Source organism: Halichoeres trimaculatus, unplaced genomic scaffold, assembly GCF_033239565.1.
Source record: "Halichoeres trimaculatus isolate MK-OKI-2021-1 unplaced genomic scaffold, fHalTri1.1 fHalTri1_scaffold_16, whole genome shotgun sequence".
Taxonomy (NCBI): domain Eukaryota; kingdom Metazoa; phylum Chordata; class Actinopteri; order Labriformes; family Labridae; genus Halichoeres; species Halichoeres trimaculatus.
Genome location: NW_027437194.1, coordinates 20,433,355 through 20,454,776, shown reverse-complemented (window position 1 = coordinate 20,454,776; position 21,422 = coordinate 20,433,355). Strand labels below are relative to the sequence as shown.

Sequence of the window (21,422 nt, the reverse complement as noted above, 5' to 3'; positions counted from 1 at the left end):
AAATTCATTTTTGAGGTTTCCATCCTTTTGCTTATGTCATAATTAATTCAAAATCTGTAAGATTATGTTTCAAGGCTCAAGTATATGTATGTAAGCCATGCTGCAAATCTCAAGTGAAAAAACAGGGAAATGAAAAATGACAACAGAAGAGAAACTTGGATTTAGAATTTTTTTTTCTTTAAGTGGATCTGAGCCGAGACAGATTGAGGTTACATCAGGGCCTAACATGAAAGTATTTGCCTAATCAAACACAAGCTTTGCTGATACAGGTTATAGGATTTTGCATATGGAGTGGATCAGCAGGAAGACACAGAGAGTAAGAGGAGCGCATTAAAAGTGATAGTCTGATTACTGACAGTGAGAGGTACAATGGGAGGAAGTGAGCAGCGGGAGAATTCAACACAGCCATCGAGTGATTGAAGAAGGAGTGTTGACATGTTTAGCAGTTAATTTTCTCTGGTTGTCTGTTGAGAATAGAAAAGCTGCTAAACACCTGTGCAAAAACTGCAAAAAACAAAACCCACCACCTTCACTGTTGCACTGAGGAAATACACAAAGTCTTTTGCACCTCTCTGTTTAAATTATAAATAGATCATGAATGAGAAGCATGCCTGGAACATCTGTGCTGCCTCACATGATTAACATTTCTCTTGCTCTCTTTATTTCTCCACAACAGCCACACTTTCCTCTTCACTGTCTCCAATTAGACACGCATGAATCCCAACCATCCTGTCTTTACTCGTCTCTTTCCTTTCCACGCGCGCATGCACATGCTCATGCTCACGTCCACACACAAACAGCATGCTGCACGCTATTTGTGGGATGTGCTGTACCTCAAAGTGTGACATCCAAATTTAGTGCTTGTTTAAATGGAGCAGATATGAAGAGCAGAGATGACACACTTCTGGTATCGGCTTATCACAGCGGAGCTTTGACTTGATTTCTCCTCAGTGGTTTTTAATGAGATTTCAGCTCCTGAAAAGTTGTGTCTTACGGGGTTTCATGGCAACAGAGCGGTCTGCTGATTAGAGGGATTATCTTTACATCTTTCCCTTTATTAAAAATCATTATTATGCTCATTATATGGTTAAAAAAATCACAAATTTTCATTGCTTTTACTGGTGCCTGGTTGTAATATGGTGCTTTCGCCAACTGGTGTCAAGAACCAACCTAATGATTCAAATTTGTACTGCCAACTACATATAAATGTAGTATGCACTACATACTGTAGTACGTAATATACTGCCTACTGCTTTTGACTGTAGTATAACAGTTCTCTTTAATCCATTTTTGTAGAATACTATGTTTGTTTTTGGTTTTGGAAAGTGGAAACAAAGCTATCACTGAAAGAAAAACTTCTTCTGAAGCATCCATACATGGTTTGAAAATTGTTAAGTGGTTTGTATCATATTTTAAAGATTTTACAGAAGTAAACAGTTACCTGTGAGATGGTTATTATCTCTTTTATGACTAGAAGTGACAAAATTTACTATTGTTTCTTCAAAATTACTCCATGGTTTATCTAACGTACTGTCAAACACTAGTGTTTCGTATTGTAGTTTTAATGCTAACTTATCCCAGTGGGTGGCAGTAATGCGCCTCAAAGCATGGTTGCCAACTTAGCAGCTTGGTTGCTTTATTTAGCAACTTTTCAGACCCTCAAGGGACTCTTTTTTTTCTTTTTTTCTTTAGAAAACTGACTAGTGACAAATCTAGCGACTCTTCTGGGGTTCAGAGACTGAAGTGTGTATAAGGACCTTACTCTTTTCAACAAACCGACAACGAGCCGCTGTGGGCCACTCTCCCTGTTACCTACACAGGCGAGTCTTCCTTACCTACATAACAGTCCCTCCCAACTGCAGCCAGAGCAGCTGGCTCTTTTAGGTCACTTTTGCAGGTCCTGATTCAGGAGGGTTGTCATTTTGACCTTTTCAAAAACAAGACCAGAAGAAGGTTAATGTGTAGTTCTAACCATGTTTACGGTGTTTTACACAGTTTTATGCAAATTCAACCATGACATGATTTAGTGACTTCTAGCAACTCTTGGTTGCTTATATAGTGGGTGATTTGGAAAACTGTAAGTTTACAGAAGATCACAGATCAGCTTTGCCAAAGACGTGAAAAGTACACAGTATCAGCAATGCTGGGAAAAAAAATGTTTTTGGGAGTGTCAATGAAAAAATCTTGTTAAGCACCAGCTTTTAGGAAAACTAAAACAATAGGGCTTGAATACAAAATTATGACTTCAGGGAACGCACTGGGTAAGACAAGATGATGAGGGGAGACAGAGTTTTTGTACATGAGGTAACAGGTGAAAACAGTGAGAGCAGGGACAACAATCACAAAGGCAGGAAACACATCAGAATGGGAGGGGAAGTTCTCTGAAAGAAGAGGAGAGACATTACTACAAAGTAAAGCCAGATTGAGTTACAATGTGTGAACTTTACATAAATGACAGGACATGACAGATGAAGGCCAAAGTGGTTTGCTAGCTGCATTAAATAACAGGAAAGGAACAGTGACTACATTGAATTGAAACAAGAAACACGCTGGTGCGTCACAGAAACATGGGTGTTAACGTCAAGAGAGTTGCAACCAATCACCGAATAGAGGCCACTTAGTAATGAATTGTATTTTTGTTTGAAATGTCCATTACAAATGCACACCTCCAAAACTAGAAAGCTTATATTTTGACCTGACAGCTAGAAACAAAAAACAAAAAAATTCAAAGGTTAACCTAATCATATCTTCACTGTCAGTGTTTTTATTTCCTGTGTAGCCCTGACCTGACACTCATCCTCTCCTGCGTCATACATCCTCTTTCTGTCTTCTCTCACCTTGTACCTTTCGCTTCTTTACCTTTGAAATCTTTGACACCTGTCAGGTGCAAATATAGCCTTTCACCTTCTCACATTCTCTCCCTGTCTTCATAGCTACCTTTGTTTTCCTCTGCAAACCCCTCTCGCCGTCCTCTTCATACACTAACAAACAGCACAGGGATGTTATTCATTGTGGCCTGTAGTGTAGGATTAATTCCCATGTCCCTCTTTAAACATTAATGATTTCGCTTTGATGGAGCGGTGTTTGGCTTTATTTTAGCCCACCTTTAACTATTCATAACTCTGTTATATAACAGCAATTATGCAGCAGCACAGGGGCTCGTATAGATAAGAGCCTCATAGACTCAATCCTTAGAGTGGACAGTGGAGCATGAAATCCATTCATTTCAATTACACACGTTTCTACTCCAAGAAGTGACGTTTGCTCCACCGAGCATGTAGCAGAGCTGGGATAATTTGCAAACAAGAGAGCTCTTTTTAACTCGGTGACACTTTGGATGAGTGCAAGTGTGTGATTACAGAAATGAAACTGAAAACCATAAAACATTCTGCTAACAATTAACAGAAAAAAGGATCACAGTGGAAACATGAGACCAGACAAGTTGATATTTTTACTTTTTAAATGTCAATCATTACTTTATGGTTAAAGCTGGGAGTTGAAAGCTTGCCCTGTTTGTGCAAAGTGATCAGAAACTCCAGCTAAAAGGAGCCCTCACATGTACTCAGTGGCACTTAAAGTTGAGCAGGGGTAACATATGAGCTTGTGAGCAATATAACACATATGGTCCAATATATAAACTACTCCAAGAGGAAAAATACCCTCAGAAAATAAAATTCCAACTAGAGCTGTCAGCATCAAGTCTTTGGGTTTAGAAGTCAAAATTAAGACACACTCCATGTCAAATGGATTGAAATCACCAGAGCACTTTTGAGCTGCCAGCTGTGAGCTAAGCATCCAGGCGCAGCTCATCAACCGCATCACAAAAGCCACCAGGACATATTTTAGGTGATTGATTCCTGTTTGAGTTGTTTCCTCGGAGCAAATTCAAGGAAATGGATGAGTTCTAAGTTAGTTTTTCATTTACATCCTCAGTTTCAACAGCACTTGGATTTAATATTGGGTGCTTTTGTCTGTAATGCACTTTATTGAAGTGTGCTGGACATTTTGGGTACACTGATGCTTAATGCTTAAAATGAAATGGTGTTATCAAACAAACAAAAAAAGTGGTATTAAACAAAATGGAATGAAAGGTGTATTTCACAAAGAAATCACACTATAATGAAGTCATACAGAGAGATGTAGCAGTTCAGCGTTGAGTTAAATGCTTTAAATAAAAAATTTCAAGCTTCATATGATTCATATATTCATTTAAATCAGAAATCAGGACATAGATACGTTTTTATTTCAAATGATAAATATGGGCTACAAAATGATGCCAAAATGTGAAACAGTGAATTTTCAAACGTTTAATTTAAAGTTTAGTTGATCACAATTAGCTACTGAGACTTGGCGATTAAAAAAGTGCAAGTGGTAAAAATGCTAATATGCATTAGGCTGAACCATATTATACAAAGCTGCACAAACCATGGTTTTTAAAACAAACATCAAATGCAGATCCTGACTATATATCATAACATCAATATGAAGATGACATAAATACAAAAAACAACCTTTGCTTTGTTACAACTATTCATATTTTCTTTTTTTAATACACATATGTGTATCCAAGTTGTAACAACAGATCGTTTAAACATTCCAATAGAAACATTACATGCTGTATCAAACTCTACTGACGATCAATTTTACTTTTGGATTATGTGCTCTATACAATATTCCTTAGTTTGGAGTTTAAGTCTGAAGAGTAAAAAAGGTGTGAGTCAATCATTAATGTAGCTGGAAACAAAAATACCTCTGCTAGGAGACAGTGGGCGAGACACCAGACTGGCTTGTGTTGTGTGTGCTGTTCCAAATAACTATGAAGAGCTGTGTTTCCTCGCACATGATGCGATTAGATAAGGCCAGATGAGAGGCTCCCCTCAGGCCTGATCCACAGACATGGTCACTGTAACAGATAAGGTGATGTCTCTCTGTCTTATTTGGTGTGAAAGACACAGTCCTTTACATCCTGCTCTTTGATTCAGGGCTTTGATTTGCGACAGAGCAACTTCTAAAAATAGCTCATAGAGGAAGACAGAGACAGACAGACAGAGGGGGAGAGTGGGAGAGACAGACCATCGGACACAGACCGCTTTGGTCCCCTGAGAGTTGGTTACATTTGATCTTTTCATCACCTTCACTCCCTCTGCGTTTCCACTATATCACATTTTTACATTTCCTCCTCTCACTCTCACACCTCTCACTCTCTCCCTGTCTCCCTGATGCCATCTGTCTTCAATCCCCTCCTTCACCAAATCCCTCTTTACCCCCTCTATCTCTCCCTCTCGCTCTTCCTCTCTGTCGCTCTGCTCTCCTTTGCGCACACATTGGCACGCACATTATTGCCGAGCTGGGGGTTGAAGCTGGGACTGCAGCAATAACACAGACAAGACTGAAGAAGGCGGCAAAAGAAAGCGTTGACATACCTGGAAAATCGGACAGAAGGAAAAAGTCTCATATGGTCACGCTGGATTAGAAGCCTGTATCTATTTGGGCTTCACAGGAGCTGAACTGCACCGCTTTTTTTTGTGCCAGTCAGGGACAAAACACCCACAATAACTCATTTACACACAAGAGAGCAAGCACACCACGCGTCCAGATGCCTGTGTCCAAGGTACTGTGATCCATGTTTTACTAATGTGAAGGTCAAACAGAGGGGTCTTTCCGGAGACTTCTACTGGTGTAGTGCTGAGATTGGGGTTACTGTGTGTGTGTGGGATACAAATATCAGCATGAATGGCTAAAATAGATGTGTGAGTAAGTTGCAGTGTCTGAGGGCTGGTATCATAACTGTTCGATAAATGCTCTCGTCACAACTTTTTCAATTGGGTGCTGTTTTTTTAATAATTACTTTGCCTTAAAAAAATATTTTTGAAGAGTTTTCTATCTTTTTCTTTTTCTTTTGACTAAAGTGGGTATTTCCAAGCCCTCCTGATTCAAATCTTCCACATTTCCTTTATTCATTTTGTTAGTTATTTTTAAGGCTTTTTTGTCTTTATCAAATAAGAACAGAACAGTGGATGAAACAGGAAGCATGCAGTGAGGCGTCACAGGTTTGATTCCAACCAACCACTTGAGGGTTAGCCACACAAGACATACTACTACCTGTCCTTTGGTCTGTTTTGTCTTTAATATTGGTGTTTTCATGTCAGAAGATTTTTTCTTCAAGATATTAAAGCTACACAATTTTTATTATTAGGTGCAAATCTCACTCTAGCAGCAGGCGGGCAGATTGGAGCTGTCTCAACTTCAGTCTTTTTGGCTCTTATTAGGTCATCAATAAGTTCTGCTGAGTCAGCATTTCGAACATGATGCTGATAGGCTTTGAAACCCTTTTTCAGGGACGAATGGAGATAAATAAATGAATAAAAACCTCAAAACTCAAAATTAATTTAGTTAATATAAGCGTGTCTGTTGAAGGGATATATCCTTATAATGGATCAATTGAGAACCACAACTATAACACAATCATGGAATTGCACAAAACCTAAAAAATGAAATCAAATAAAAGAAAAGGAGAAAAATACAAATTTGGAGGTTTTTGTTTACAATTTGAGAAATTTAAATCTATTAAAAAATAACACTGTGAAATTGATTTAAATTCAACAGTTTTTTTATTTATTAATTTTTTTACTATAGGCTGACTTTAATTTATTGTTTATTATTTTTTTTGTTATATCTTCTGTCTGTATTCAGAAGGGACAGGGTAGTGGATAGAGCAGAGTGAGAGAGACCTGCAGTAATGAGGGTCACAGGTTGGATTTGACTCTGGACCAACTGCTCCAGTACTAACTTTGTGAGCCATGCAACCTAACTTCTAAGCTAAAGCAGCATATAATTGTTGCTGTCTTTGTGAATTTGCAAAGTTCGAGTGTTTCCCACAGCATGGCGCACATGAACACACACACATATCTACACATACACCAACAGCTTTCCTCTTTTTATACAGTGTCGTGTCCTGTCCCACCTCCAACAGTTTTGTTTATCTGCATCCATCTGATCTTTTAACATTGTTCATCCGCTGTGCGTAGTATACAGCTTCCAAGATAATACAACTCCAGTTTTTAAATTCTCTATTTAATATCATGTTGTTGATATGTGTTACTGGCAAACAAACAAGGCTGGTTAATTGAGTTTGGAACAGTCCAAATGTAAGCGCAGAATGACATCTGCAGCAACCAGCTGCACATGAAACATCCCACCTCAATTACATCATTAAACAGGAGGGACGCATTGTAGGACCTCACAGTCTCTGATCGCCTGCAGAGCATGAGCCCTGCAGGCTCTGGCTGAGAGCAACAAGTGATTGCCTTGTTCATCGAACATGCAAGCCAATAATAATTTAAAGATTTTTATGAGTCCTGGTCTCCCATGAGGTGAGAAGCCATGGGATGGGTATCACAGTAATTAGTGCGCCACAAGTGCAACAGTTTGGAATTTGACCTTCAAACCCCAGTCACAGCGTGTTATAATCACAAATGCCAGAAAATGTGTTCAGCTTGGGAGCTCTTTGCCTGTCTCTGAACTGTGGCTTGCAGAAAAGCTGATTTGGTTGTGGTGAAGATCAAGCAACTACAGGGGCTTTTACTTAACAAGACCTCTATCATTCCCCTTTAAGTGAGAGATGTGAGTGAATGATTAAGAAGACGCTGCCCAGTCCTCCAACCAAAAGCTGAGTAATGCTTGGTAAATATGAGCCACATGCTGCCACAGCCAGTGGGTTGAAAGAAGACCGGGCCTTGCCTTCCCTCTGGATGCTGAAAAGATAGTCCTGATATTGAGCTAGCATTCGGTCACATCTGCCTAAAAGGGCTGCCCCATCCAGAGAAGAACATTGAGGTCGAAGAGCCGCCCAAAGCAAGTGCAAATCTGTCGTTTTTCTGACACAGCTGTCGGAACTGTCTGTCATTTAGGTCAAGGACTTTCAGTTTGTTTATTGCTTGAACTTTGGCATGCAAAGGTGGACGCGCACCATCATCGACCCATGAAAGGACGTTGAAGGTCTAAGCTTCTCATGAGAACCGTCTGTCTCTTCGAGGTTGTTCCCAGCAGTTACATTAACATGAATTTCTTATTCCTCTTCTGACAGTTGGAGGTCTTACAGGGGACGTATGCCCAAAGCTCTGATGTCGTCAAAGGGGATTGCCTCAGCTAGCTATAGGCTAAATGTAGAGTTTCGCATGAAGGCACACAGCTGCTCCCATAATTTTTCTTTTTTTGGGGAAGGGCATTTTATTTTCTCTGGTGTCCTTACTACGAAGGTTGGATTTCTTCAGATATGCAGTTCCTGGCAACATCAGGACAGTGATCCCCCTTTTGATGGTGGAGATTACCATTTTCTCTTAGATTGTGATTATCTGTGGTTCGAGGTCGCTATTCTTCTGGATTATCTACCTGACTGAGAAAGGAGCTGAATTTGCTCTTGTCCTCAAGGACCTGAGATGAAATGCTCACGATTGATTGGGTCTTCTCAAGGTTCTCCTTTAGATATGAGGATGGCTTTGGCTTATTTCAAAAGAGCTGTGCTGTTGTGGCGCAGAGGTATTGTCTATCATCTCAATCCAAAGGATGTTCTGAAGCAAATAATTTCCACTAAAAGTATATGGTTAGCGGACTTGGTCTTGGTCTTGTATTACACTTTTTAGTCTTTTCTTGCAGCTCAAAGCACTTTTACACTGCTAGTCACATTCAACCATTCTTGAAACATTCACAGACTGCAGGCAAAGTTAGGAAACAGTAAACTGTTAAACTGAGAACAATATGACTCAGGATCATATGTCTAATTGGTTCATGAAGTGTGGCAAGCATTGGCAGCGCTAACATCACTGGTTGTATAGCATTTCAACCAAACAGGGCTTCATACAACTTATATTTCCATTCTCTTGATCAAAGTACTGCCAAAGCGAGAAAAGCCTCAAAAATATGACTTTCAAACACTTACAAACAACACCACACTATGAGATGTCATCCCATCTGTGCTCGATCACATACCAGTTAGCTTGGTAGCATTATGGCAGGACTCATAAACTGCAGCTACAGCCCCAGCTAATGGTGAGGGACTGCACCACAGCAGATCTGACATATAACCAGCATTTCGAGTCAGCAACAATGAACACTTTGCAATAAAAGCTGTCTCAAAACTAGAAAAACACAACATACAATGCATCCACTGCTAAGCATTTGCTAAAAAGATGAGTATGCTGGAAGTTGTGGTCGAGGTAGCTCTTGGCTTCAGCAGATCACCCGGGGCAGTGAAACTGAAGGGTTTCCATTTGAAGTCCACGTATGGACAAAAGAATGGAAATTGAGCAGGTATCTAAAGTTGAGCCATGCAGCACACCTCAAACTGCTTGGGGCGTTTCATCCATGTGACATCTCTCTTGAACTTCCAATGTATGGGACTCACTTTGCACATGTATGTAGACTTGTGTAGATAGGAAGACATAAGAGTATATGAGAAGATCCTCTGTGAGATCAATCACGTTTGTCTTCCTTTTCCTGCTATATAAAGGTCAGCAGGTGCCGCGTATGCCTTCCACATTTCAGTTGCAAATGTTCCATGTCACACTGTGGATATAAAAAACCTGCCTCCTGAGTAGTGCTGAGAGGCTCTCGAGATAACAGAGTGAAGAGAAAGGTGAGAGACTGACAAGCGAGAGGGTGTGTGTGTGAATGAGTGAATAAGAGAGACAGAGAGAGTACAGTGAGGTTCAATAAGCCACTTAGGTATAGCAGGTACATTTGTTTGTCTAACAGGACTCACCACTGAGGTTTCTACACACATACAGCACCATGTCTGACAGCTGCAGGAAATACAAGAGTTGCTTTACGTTAATTCTTCTGTTTGATCCCAGAACACCAATAAAGATTATTTATGATGAGGTCATTTGTTCAAAATGTCCAAGCTGTAACCATAAATAATAGAAAACTTAAAAACTGAAACTTTTTTCATGTTAGAGGAAACACTGCAGTCTGCCAGCTGCTCTGAGGAGATCTGATGTTTTGTTTGATGCTATTTTTAGTCTGCTTAGTTGAGCTGAAGCTTCAGTGAATGTTTAAATCATATGAGTTACATATGCTGCAATTTATTGCCAGATTTTTTTTCAGTGAAATCAGCTCATACAGAGATTTTCTAATTTTTGGTCTTAGCATTGTAAATTTAACCTTTTTTCTGTCATTTGGCATTGTTTGTGGTGACACCTGTGGCTGGAATTGGCATTTTCCAGGTTAGAGACTCCGTTTCCCATGAGCACCATCACCCACTGTCATAAAAACATGACTCTTGCAAAGGCATGCATTTGTTTTGGAGGCAGAATTGAGATCTGGGCCTGTATGCATGTCCAGTCATTAGGGAGGAAAATGTACAGTTTGTGCCAATGGCAAAAAAAAAAAAAAAAAAATCAGTTAGCAGTATGCATGAGCCGAGGCTAACAGCCTGCAGGAGCATTATATTTGATGGCAGTTGACTCTACCATTACAGACGCTAACGGCAGAATTAATGCACCTGTTCCGCTGTTTAAAGGCAGATATTGTGCTTATGCATTAAGGTTTAAGAATAAATGGATCAAAATAATTCTTTGGTAATATGATGATGTGGAGCTGTACAGAAACATTGGATTTAGGAGATACAACATTTTTTCAGTTAACAGAGAAGATATTGGGGGCAGTTGAAGTCTCAAACTGAAAAGGCTCGCTGCCGTCAGTTTTGCAAGTTTGATTTGCTCTTTGCCTTTATGTGTCTGGATCCTTCCAAGATGTGTGTGATGAAATGCTGGAGTTCATCAGACAACTGCTTGTGGAGTTATTCATCCAGTTACAGGGATATTGAGGTGCTTGCTCCACAAAGCAGCTTTCATATTAGTCAGGGATCCACAAGCTCAAAAATGGGTTAAACCTGACATGGTCTGTCATTCTTTTTTGTGTTTTTTTTCTGTTTGCTTGGACACTAAGATCCAATAATTAAAGGGTCAGCTCTGCTGGGAAAATTGTGGAAAAAAATGTGGCCATTTTAGGATTCAGGATTCATTTAAGTTTATTCAGACAAACTTGTTAACTGAGCGAGAAATAGCAACAAAACAACATGGTAGTCTGAAAAGGAGCAGGCTGAGGCTGAGGCTTATTTTACCCGCCCCCAGCACAAGTTGCACTGCTTTTAAAACATATAGATGGCTACCAGTCCATACATCACAGCTTTAACAGAAACTACCAATTCTTTTTTTAAGCCGATGTGCATCACAATGCTTTAATACAAGACACAAAACAAAATATACTGGATGCAAAGACTTTTCAATATTTTTTTTTAAAACAGTCATTGGACATTCTCAACATAGGAATTTAAAATGTTTTGCTTGGTTTTCTTTTTGAATTGAAATAATGACAAACAGTCTTTTTGCTCTGGGACCAACTTGTTCCAAATATTAACCCCAGCAACAGAAATACAGTGCTGTTTTATGTTTGTTCTTGCAATCTGTTTTTTAAATATTTCACCCCCTCGGAAATTAAAAACCATATCTCTCTTTTGAAACAATCCCTGGATATGAACAGGTAACTTGTTGTTCTTTGTTATACATAAACTGGGCTGTTTTAAAGACAACCAAGTCCCTAAATTTTAAAGCTTTCAGTTTGATAACAAGTTTGTTTGTGTGTTCCCTCTAGGTCACTTTATTTACAATTGTAATTGCTCTTTTTTTTGATCACACAAATCGGATCAAGATTTGTTTTATACGTATGTCCCCACACCTCTACGCCATAGGTCATATAAGGGAGAACTAGAGAACAATACAAAACATAAAAGTTTTTTTCATTCAGGAACTCTTTGACTTTGGAAATTATTCCTAGTGATTTGCATAACTTTGCTTTAATATAGTTTATGTGAGGTTTCCAACTAAGTTTGTTTTGAATAATTATTCCAAGAAATTTTATTTCTTTCACTTGTTCTATCTCAGTGTCATTTATTACTTATTTTAGTGTATGCACCCCTCTTTTTTTTTTTTTTTTACAGAAAAATGTGAAAAAGTATTTTTTTCCTCAAACCCTTTGTGGGTTTTTAGGCTGTCAGTGAATGAATAACGCCCTGGTTGTTCCTGCATCAACACACTTACAACTGACCTCAAAAAGGCAAACTGTGTTTCAAACTGATTTCCCGCTGCTTTTTCACACTTTTTTACATTGATCCGTTATTGTATGCTTTTTTTGTTCACAGTTGGCCTGCTGCAAAACACACGAGCTCAAGTAACCTATGTCAGACGCTGTTATCATCTTCGTTTACTACCAGCATGTTCCAGTTTTCTTCTTCTCTCGCGGGCTCATTATGTCCACCTTGCTCTTTCCTCATTCAGTGTTGTTCGAACTGAAAGGTGCACTGATGTCATCCAAGTCAAAGATATTGTGACGGGTTATGACTCAGTATAATTGTAGAGAACAAGCATCCAGTAGCTATATATAGTAGTTGGGCAATGCTTACAAGAAGTGACAAGGTAAAACAGACTCCCTGTAAGTGTAGCGCTCACATTTCTTTGTGTGAAATTAAGGCCAAAGGAGATAAAAGCAGGAAGTGTGTGTCATTCATGTCATTACTGAGATTTTAAAGCCCACCTGTGACACATGGATGACCTCACTCTCTCATTATGGCTGCTGTTCTCTCCTCATAATATGAAGTCTTTACAATATCACAGTTCCTGCTCCTTTTATTGTCGCCTCATGCAGCTCTACTGTGAGCGCCTGACACATATAACTTAACTCGTGCTGCTCAGATTAGTGTGTGTGTTTGTGTGTGTGTTTCCAGTGTGTCCATTGTGGGCTTTGTGCATCCTGTGGGACCTGCCAGTAGTGCCATAATGTCTTCACAAAGAGATGAAGGGCGGGGGGAGCTGTGCAGGGACAAATATGTACGCATATGTCAGACAATATTTGCAGACACACATCTGCAATCATTGAAACCAGGCAGTATGTATAAAGAGCACACACACACACACACACACGCACACATGCAGGCATACATGTGCTTCTCTTTGAGCGCTCACTGCTCATTTGTCTCCTCTCATTACCGCTATCTCCTTCCTCTCCTCCTTTCCTCCCCTCTTGTTTGTGCAGCTTGGGAGTCTACCTTCTTCGCCTCTTGGGCATTCGCTCTCTCTTCCCCCCTTCTCCCTCCTCTCTTTCTCTTTCTCTCTCTCACTGTACACACACTGCTCAGTTGGCCTAGCCCACATTGACAGACTCACACACGCCAGCCCAGCTAGCTGGCCACAAACACTCACACGCCGGTTTGTTAGAGGAAGTAGGCCACTTTAATGGGGATGTGTGGAGTGCCTGTAAGTGGATTGTAACCTGGGACCACTTCCTCGTGCCAGGTAGGCTTTACAAACCAGCGCTTTGGCTCTCATCGCTGAAGTATATCTTACTTTGAAGCTAATCTATAGTGGGAATTTTACTCCTGTGGATTTTGTGGCTTTGAAGGGGCAGGTTTTGAGTATCTGGTTGGTTAGTTTGCTTGTAGTTGTGCTGCCAGAGGGATGGGAGCAGTTTGGTCACAGGGAGATATAAATAAGACAGAGGGATGGGAGGGAAGATGGGGAGATTTAATAAAGCCATGCTTTTCATTCGTCCCTTCAATCCTTTCACTCATGGCTTTTTTATTGTAATACATTCGGCAAGAAACGCAGTTTTTAGGCAGACTTTCCAACCGATACATTGTTGACATCCCTGATGACTTTTGCTTTGTTTGTTTCCGCCCCGTTCATGTTGAAGTGACATGTCCGGGAAGTTGTTTGATGTCAAATAAAGGAAGCTAATGAGAAAGCTATTAAGAAGACATGCCTTTAAGTGAATCTGAGCTAAGTGTTCGAAGTGATAGCGACGAGTGAAGAAGAGAAAGCCGACAGAGGGAACAACAGGAAGCGCACTGAGGAGGTTATTCTCCACTTCGAGAAAGAGAGAGGAGAGACAGTTTGTGTTCATGTGTGTGTGGCAGCGCCTGTTGATACACAAATAAGGAAGTGATGTGTAGAATACTGTTTGTGGGTTTTTCTGTAAAGATATGGAGTGTCATCCCCTCAATCTTTCCCTTGTCGGTGATCAATGGTTGATAGTGTCACTGGCCCACCCGCAGCGTACACACACACCTACACACACAAACAAAATGACACACACAAACACACACACAAGAGCGTGTCTGTGACTGAATGTGATACATTGGCTGCTAACGCGCTGCCAGTCCCAGCCTTGTACAAATGAGATATTTGTTATTTTGCTATAACCTGAGAAATCCAATCTCACACTAATCACGACCTTGCGAACACACACACACACACACACACACACACACACACACACACACACACACACACACACACACACACACACACACACACACACACACACACACACACACATACACTCACACACACACAGCTCTCTGCTCTTTTTTTACTCTCTTTTTCAGTGGTCACATTGTCTTCAGCTGCCTGGCGTCACGGGGGGAGTTGCGTCAGTGACATTTTCTCTCTGAACCCTCGGCTTCTATCAATAACGCCTTTGCATCTTTCGGTGCGACACACTTCCCCCTCCCAAAAAAGAACCCAGGCCTTGACTTTACACACCCTATGAGTCGTTCTGATCCCTGTGAAAAGGAATCTTTAATCCTCCAAATTTTTTTGCAGTGTTATTCTTAAAAAAGAAATACCCACAGTTTAAAGACTAAGACAAAAAATGCAGGGCTATCACTGTTCGCATACACTGTAATGAGAATAGATTTCATGCTAATGAATGCATTTGACAACGGCAAAGTGAATGCACCACAAAGTACTAATGTGAGGGATTGATAGGTTGTCGTCCTGGTGATTTTCCTGCTTCCACAAGTTTGCCGACATACAGATTTTTTCTGCTGCTCTGCACATTTGGTCTTTGAGCTGAAAAACTGTGTATTTAGCTTAAACTGTGTGCAGAGTCAGGGAAAATCTCCCTAGTTTGTTCTTTTCTCTTACAACTTTGGCCACTTGAAACCTGCAGCCTCAAATAAGCAGCATTTTGACTGTTGAAACAAAGGTAGAAACTTAGTTGTGGGATAATAAATTTACCCTCTGAAAACGGTCTCACCCTGGGCTAGTTCTTTCCAGAAGTCCAGGAACTTTGTGGGGCATGACCGAGAAGTTGAATGTTTCTAATTGGTGGAGCACACACAGTGTTTTTATTTCCCCCTCCATCTACAACAAGATTGTCTACAATCGTATTTTGGGCCTCATAGCATGAATGCGTCTGATGTTACAGTTTTAAGAGTGACCCTGTAAACTGTTGACCTTCAGCTGAACGTGCCAGCAAATATCCAGTTTGCAACAGCTGTTAAAACACGGAAGAAGTCTTTACGATTACATTCTAGTTTAGTTTAAGATATGTGTCAAATATCCTCATCAGTTGAGTGACTGATGATGATTTAACCCTTGAACTTGCTGCTCAGTCAGTTGATAGAGCATTTTTTTGAGTCGCTATTTCTCACTGAAAATATGTTGAACTGAGTAAAACACAAGAAATCTCATTGGGTTGTTTCTACAGCTTGATTTTTTTTTTTTTTTAATTTGTGGTCTCTAATCTTAGTGCTACAGAACTATTTTTTCTTGGTTGAAACGTTTAAGGGGTAAAAATTTCTGAGAAGGATGCATCCCGCTGAACATCGTTAAACAACAGGCTCATTTTTCAAGCTGAAACACCAGTCAATCTCCGCCATCCTTATGCTTTAGACAGTAGAGTGGTCCACTCCATCGCTAATGGAAGCTGTCTGGGTCTTTTTGAAATGGCAACTTTCCCAAGTCCTACTTTATTGTCTTACTGCCCTCTACTGGTCGGGGGTTGTTCTGCATTGCCTGTTTTTTTTTTCCTCTAGCCATCGTTGTACTGTTTTGGCAGAATCTGCCCAGGTGCTCTGCCCTGAGGTCGAAACACAGACAGACAATGGGTCACAGAAACAATTTCGTTCTGGGAATTGTTTAACAGGATCTAACCGATCCTGGACCCTCTGGTCAAAATGCAGCTGTAAAAACTTGAAACTGTAAATCCACTAAAAGATAAAACAACTTTATCACTCTCCGTCACCAACAGTCGTACGATGCAGTTCCTCCAAGCGATCCAACCATAATATCTATTTCATCCACCTTTTCTCTTATCTCTCTGGGTTTCCTCGAAAGCACAGACCCTCTTTCCCTGTAATCCCTTGCTTGCTTTTCCATTTTCTCCCCCTCTCTCTGGCCTAGACACAATAGCCGGGGCTGACAGATGAACAACTATTACCGTCTCATCGCTCTTCACTCAGTGAAATCGAGGGGAAAATAGGCCGGTGCATTGCGCTGCATGTAATGAGGCCACTCAGAGATTGATCATCTATGTGGCTTGCTGACTTAATGAGTTATTGCTATAACACCAAGCAATAATGGCTCGCAGGTTGATCTAAAAAGTACATGCCACAACTTATCATTTGTCATTCATCATTTGTAAAGCCACAGTTGGTGAAATCAAGCAACACACACATGCAAACACACAGATCCATGGGCTGTTTTCACATAAACTTTACCCATACTTATTCTAAATACTCATTCTTGCACCAGTAATGATCATAAATCAAAATACTGCTAACACGTGAATCTCCCAAATTGGAAAAACCATGTGTGAGCAGCTTGTAATGTGTGACCTGTGGTTGCAGGAATGTAGAAAATGAACCATGAGTCTGAGATTACATAACAACCTGTGACGTAGGTTTGAGCAAATGATTTCACTTAAGGCAAATAAACAGCTTGAGTTTATAAGAAGAGGTTAGAGAGAAGATGTTGTTTACAGGTGCTGTGAAAAACAAGACGTTATCTTTGAGGAAAGAAAGAATCACCACTTTTACGAGAAGGCTAATGGTCTAAAAATGTCAGCTTCAAAGGGTTTGATATCAGAATAAATACAAATTAAGCGTTTTACTCTTGTTCCTTAGATTAGTTTTAGTAAACTCCACTTCAGACATAATTGGTTTTCACCAGAGCTGTTTTTAAAAGTAACTCTACATTCTGAGTTAGTCATTATTTAAAATGACTGCACAAAAATTATAGCTATTTTAAGATGTTTTTAACATGTTATAAAACAGACTGAAATTTACACTGAATTGTTTTTGTGAGCTAAAAACACAGATCATGTCTGCAGTTAATTTTAATGAATTTAACTTCTGCATGGTGTCAGGAGCCACTCTCACCACCAAAACACTTAGTGATACATATCTAACTGCTGCAATGCTATTTTTCTTTTTGGCCAGAATCACTACGTATAAAAATTACGAATTGCATCAGTTTAAGGGACCTTGTTAGACAAATTATTGGAGCTGTTGTTTGATCATCAAAGCTAATACAGCTGAAACTATTGCTTGAATAATATGACAGCAAGACTTGGTTTTACTCAACATTTCCGCTTTTATTTCAAGTCAAGAATCTGAATCCTGAATAATAGAATGTTTTTAAGTTTAAAGGAATTCCAAAATACAATAATGGAATTCCCTTACACTTAAAAACATTTTAAGTGCTAACATGCTTTTCATTTTGTTATGTATTTGAATGTCACGTTGGAAAAGCAGAAGAAGATTCAAAAACATAATCTGACCCACATAGGGCGTGTTGAGTGAGGCTTGCTAACAAACTTCTATAATATGCAACCTTCTTTTTGAGATTCTTTTTGAGTTTGAAAATCAACTTTGGCAGCATTATCCCCCATTGACATGGATTACATGGACTATTGCATGTGGGAAATAAACTTTTCCCAATAACCAAAGAGTTTGGACTCTGTGTAGAATGTAATAAAGATGTTTATTTTTTGAAAATCCTTCAAATTCTAAATTTGGTCAAAAATCAGTGAAGACATTTAACATAGAAACTGAAGATTTGTTGCTGTTCAAGTGTGTTAGGGAAAATGCTGTAAGCAAAAATAAGTAAAAATCAAACAGGACAGCACCCTGCTACACCTCCCTGGTCATAAAATAAATCCCACTTTGCGCCCTTTTCAAAATTTAACATTCATTTTAGAAATCTGAGAACATGTACAGATGCCATAGTGCTTTGCTAAGTAGTTTACACATCTCAGAAGGCGCCATTAATGCTGAATTAAAAACATTTGGTGTATCATGAAACAACAAAATGCATTAAAGAGATTTCTGTTTGATCAACTCAGATCCAATGTCTTGTTTCCTCTTTTGACATTTAATGTGGTAAGGCCTGGTTTCTAGATTGCACTGACCTTACATGTCCTTTGAGGAAATCAATAAGAGAAGTCTGTTGGCAAAGAATACTGAGGAATTGCGTAAACAAGAGTAATGCAGACTAATCGGGTGGAGATACATCAATTAGACATCCTGCCAGCCACCTGGCTGTCATGTGCATCCAGCGCTGAGTTATTAGTAGGAAGAGAGTCGAGACAAGAGTCGAGGGAGTGGTAAAGAGTAGAGAGCAGAAAACATGCCCCTTTGTTTGCCAGTCTACAATATACTTAACAGGACTGCTAATTGAGTTGAGCTGAATTTATGGAGGATGGAGTTGGGTTTGGCATTAAACCATTAATATTAGTCTGAGTAAAGTGAAGCAGGGAGAGACTTTAATGCTCCACAGTTTAATGTCTTAAAACCACAGGAAATTGAATAAAGGGCAGGAGAGAGAATGATGAGAGATGGCACCTTTGGAGTAGGATGCAGGCAGGGTTTGGGGATGAATACAACGACAGAGGGTTCAGAGGTGCTTCTTTAGCTTTCAAAAACAGCTGCTCCCCTGGGATGGATCTCATCGCCATGGTTACTGAGGGACATAGGTCAGAGGATTGTCCCCAGATGACTGTCAGTGAGTGTGTTTATATGTGTGTAGCTCTATCTTTAAAGGAGGACATGGACATTCAGAGTTGGTTGTCAGTCTTCATTACTTTTTGGAGAGGTTTTGGGGGATGGGACTTGGTCTTGTTACTTCTTTCTTCTGTACGATTAGTTGGCACAGCTACACTTTGCATGAGTCACTTGGCAACATTCCCTGGAAGATGGTACTTACTTTCTTAACAGATGGTGTTCAAATCAAGGCATAGGCTTTTTGTTTGATATGCTGGTTGGAGGAGAAACATATGCCACACCAGTTTTGTATTTGAAGTATGAAATGAATGAATATGAAAGGAAATGAGATGACTCAACATGATATGATATAAATAATATAGTAGGGATGCACGATAGTGGATTTTTGCCGATATCCGATATGCTGATATATCGAAACCCCTTTTTGCTGATACCGATACCGATACCGATACCGATACCGATACCGATACCGATAATCACAAGTTTGTTTGTTTTTTTCACTGTAAAGAAAGCTAAGTCTATCCTGTACTGGAATTTATATGTTAGTCTTATTGTGACGGTCTTATTTGTTTGAGAAACACACATAAAACAAGACAAAAAACATTTGATTTTACCATAAATAAGAAATGTATTATTTTTTCAAACTCAAGACATTCAGTATTGAAATACAGAAAAATATTTTCTTTAGATCACATGAACTTTAAATGTACAATGCATCATTAAACATAACCAAGTTGCATTTGATTATTTTAGAGCTACTGTAACAACCTGGTGACAGATACAGAGCTCTGCAGTGCAAATAAATAAAGTGCTACATTTTATTTAAGGAGCTTATTTTTCAGATGGAAAATAATAATAATTCTAACTGAATAGCACCTTATCGGCTGTGCTTATCGGCATAAATTTTCATATCTGGCGATACCGATAAACGTGTTTTTAAGCTTTTATCAGCCGATACCGATATTGTGCCGATAATATTGTGCATCCCTATAATATAGTATGATATAAAAGGATTTGTATTGATACGATACATTACACTACAAAATGTTATGTACAGTGTGTTATGATACAGTCTGTAACAGTAGGACATGGTGTGATACGGTGCATTATTACATGATACATGATGGTACAGTTTGAGAAGAAATGTTTTGCTACAGTACAATGGGATATGGTGCTTTGACATAAGATATGAAACAGTATGGTACATTGCGATACAAAGCAGTATGATAAAAATGTGCTACAATATGATACATGTGTATAACATATACAATAAATGAACTTTTTATGTGAAATATATTATAAAGTACATTATCGCATGATACGATAATAGAAGTAAGATACAGTAAGATTTAATGTGGTAGGATACAATACGGTATGACACATTACGATACAACCTGGTACAGTACCACAAGATACAATATGATAGGATACCCTGTGCTACAATATGATATGAAACAGTTAGCATGGTATGACACAGTTCAGTCTAATGCCGTATGATAAGGTTCAGTACATTAAGATACAGTACAATACAGTTAGGTAGAATAGGGAATGAAATGGTGCAGTATGATATCATGTGACGCAGTATGATTCAATATGGTACAGTACATGACAATATGATGTGGTACAATGGGATACAGTACATTACAAAGTTATATGGTGTGATATGGTCTGGTACCATATGATATGACACAACATGTTATGATTACTATGTTACAATTTGCTATTTGTCAATAAAGCATAATACAATAAGGTACGTGACAGTATAATATTGGTGAGATATTGTATGGTACAATACAATATGATGTGATATGATATGGCATGATATGGTAAAAATTTGTTACAGTCCAATACAATACAATATATAGCTTAGACTTATGTGCTCCAGCCTCAAGGTGGATGTTAGTGACAATGCATTTCCAAGTAAACATAGCAGAATTTAAGTTTACGATGCATTTATTTTTGTGTAGTTCTTACCAATTCTCTTGGGCAATTCATGTTCAGTTATCTCAATCCTTTTCATCTCAGAGTGCATTACTTTTCATAGGGAATGGCTTTTTGTTTATTTTGATTCTCAACATTGTAGATGAAAGCAACTCAAAGGGTTCCTGCACTCTTTTGTGTTGTGGTACACATTAAAAGTCACAAAGTACTGGAAATGGGGTCAAGAGGGTTTTTTTTTTCTCTACAGCCTGTTTTCACTACAAAAGCCAAAAAATTCCAATTATGGATCTTTAAGGCCTGAGAAGCATGCAAATGTTTTCCCATCAACTTGTTTTTCTTTTTGAAGCCCAAATGTATTTCAAGGGGATGAGACTTAATTGACAACCAATGTGTTTCTCCTCTTTTAATTTGTTTTTCAGTTTTTGCCAACATGTTATCTTTCTCAGCTTTTAACTTATGCATCAAAAAGATAAGCTGTTGAGCTGTTTGATTAAAAAGCACTTCAGAGTTTGACTTGTGAAAGTTGATGTCTCAATCATTTTGTATCATCAATTAACAAATTGATTGGCCCTAATGTAAAATAAGAGCAAGGCTCTTGACAATCTTAAAAAGATTTAGATGAAGTGAGCACTGAAGAGAC

General features: G+C 39.1%; 1 protein-coding gene across 3 annotated transcripts in view; it reads left to right on the top strand.

The window, feature by feature from the left end:
* rgs3a (regulator of G protein signaling 3a) overlaps nucleotides 1-21,422 on the top strand; it is a 95,646-nt gene that overhangs the window by 22,466 nt on the left and 51,758 nt on the right. Inside the window, exon 1 of one of the 3 annotated variants that reach the window (XM_074690208.1) lies at nucleotides 5,338-5,611. The exons of 1 other annotated variant lie outside the window; for it this stretch is intronic. In XM_074690208.1, the coding sequence (XP_074546309.1) occupies nucleotides 5,597-5,611 (15 nt within the window). In that variant the 5' untranslated portion in view covers nucleotides 5,338-5,596. Of the gene's footprint in view, nucleotides 1-5,337; nucleotides 5,612-13,192; nucleotides 13,350-21,422 lie in introns of those variants that run through there. One more of the 3 variants, XM_074690209.1, reaches the window with a different exon arrangement.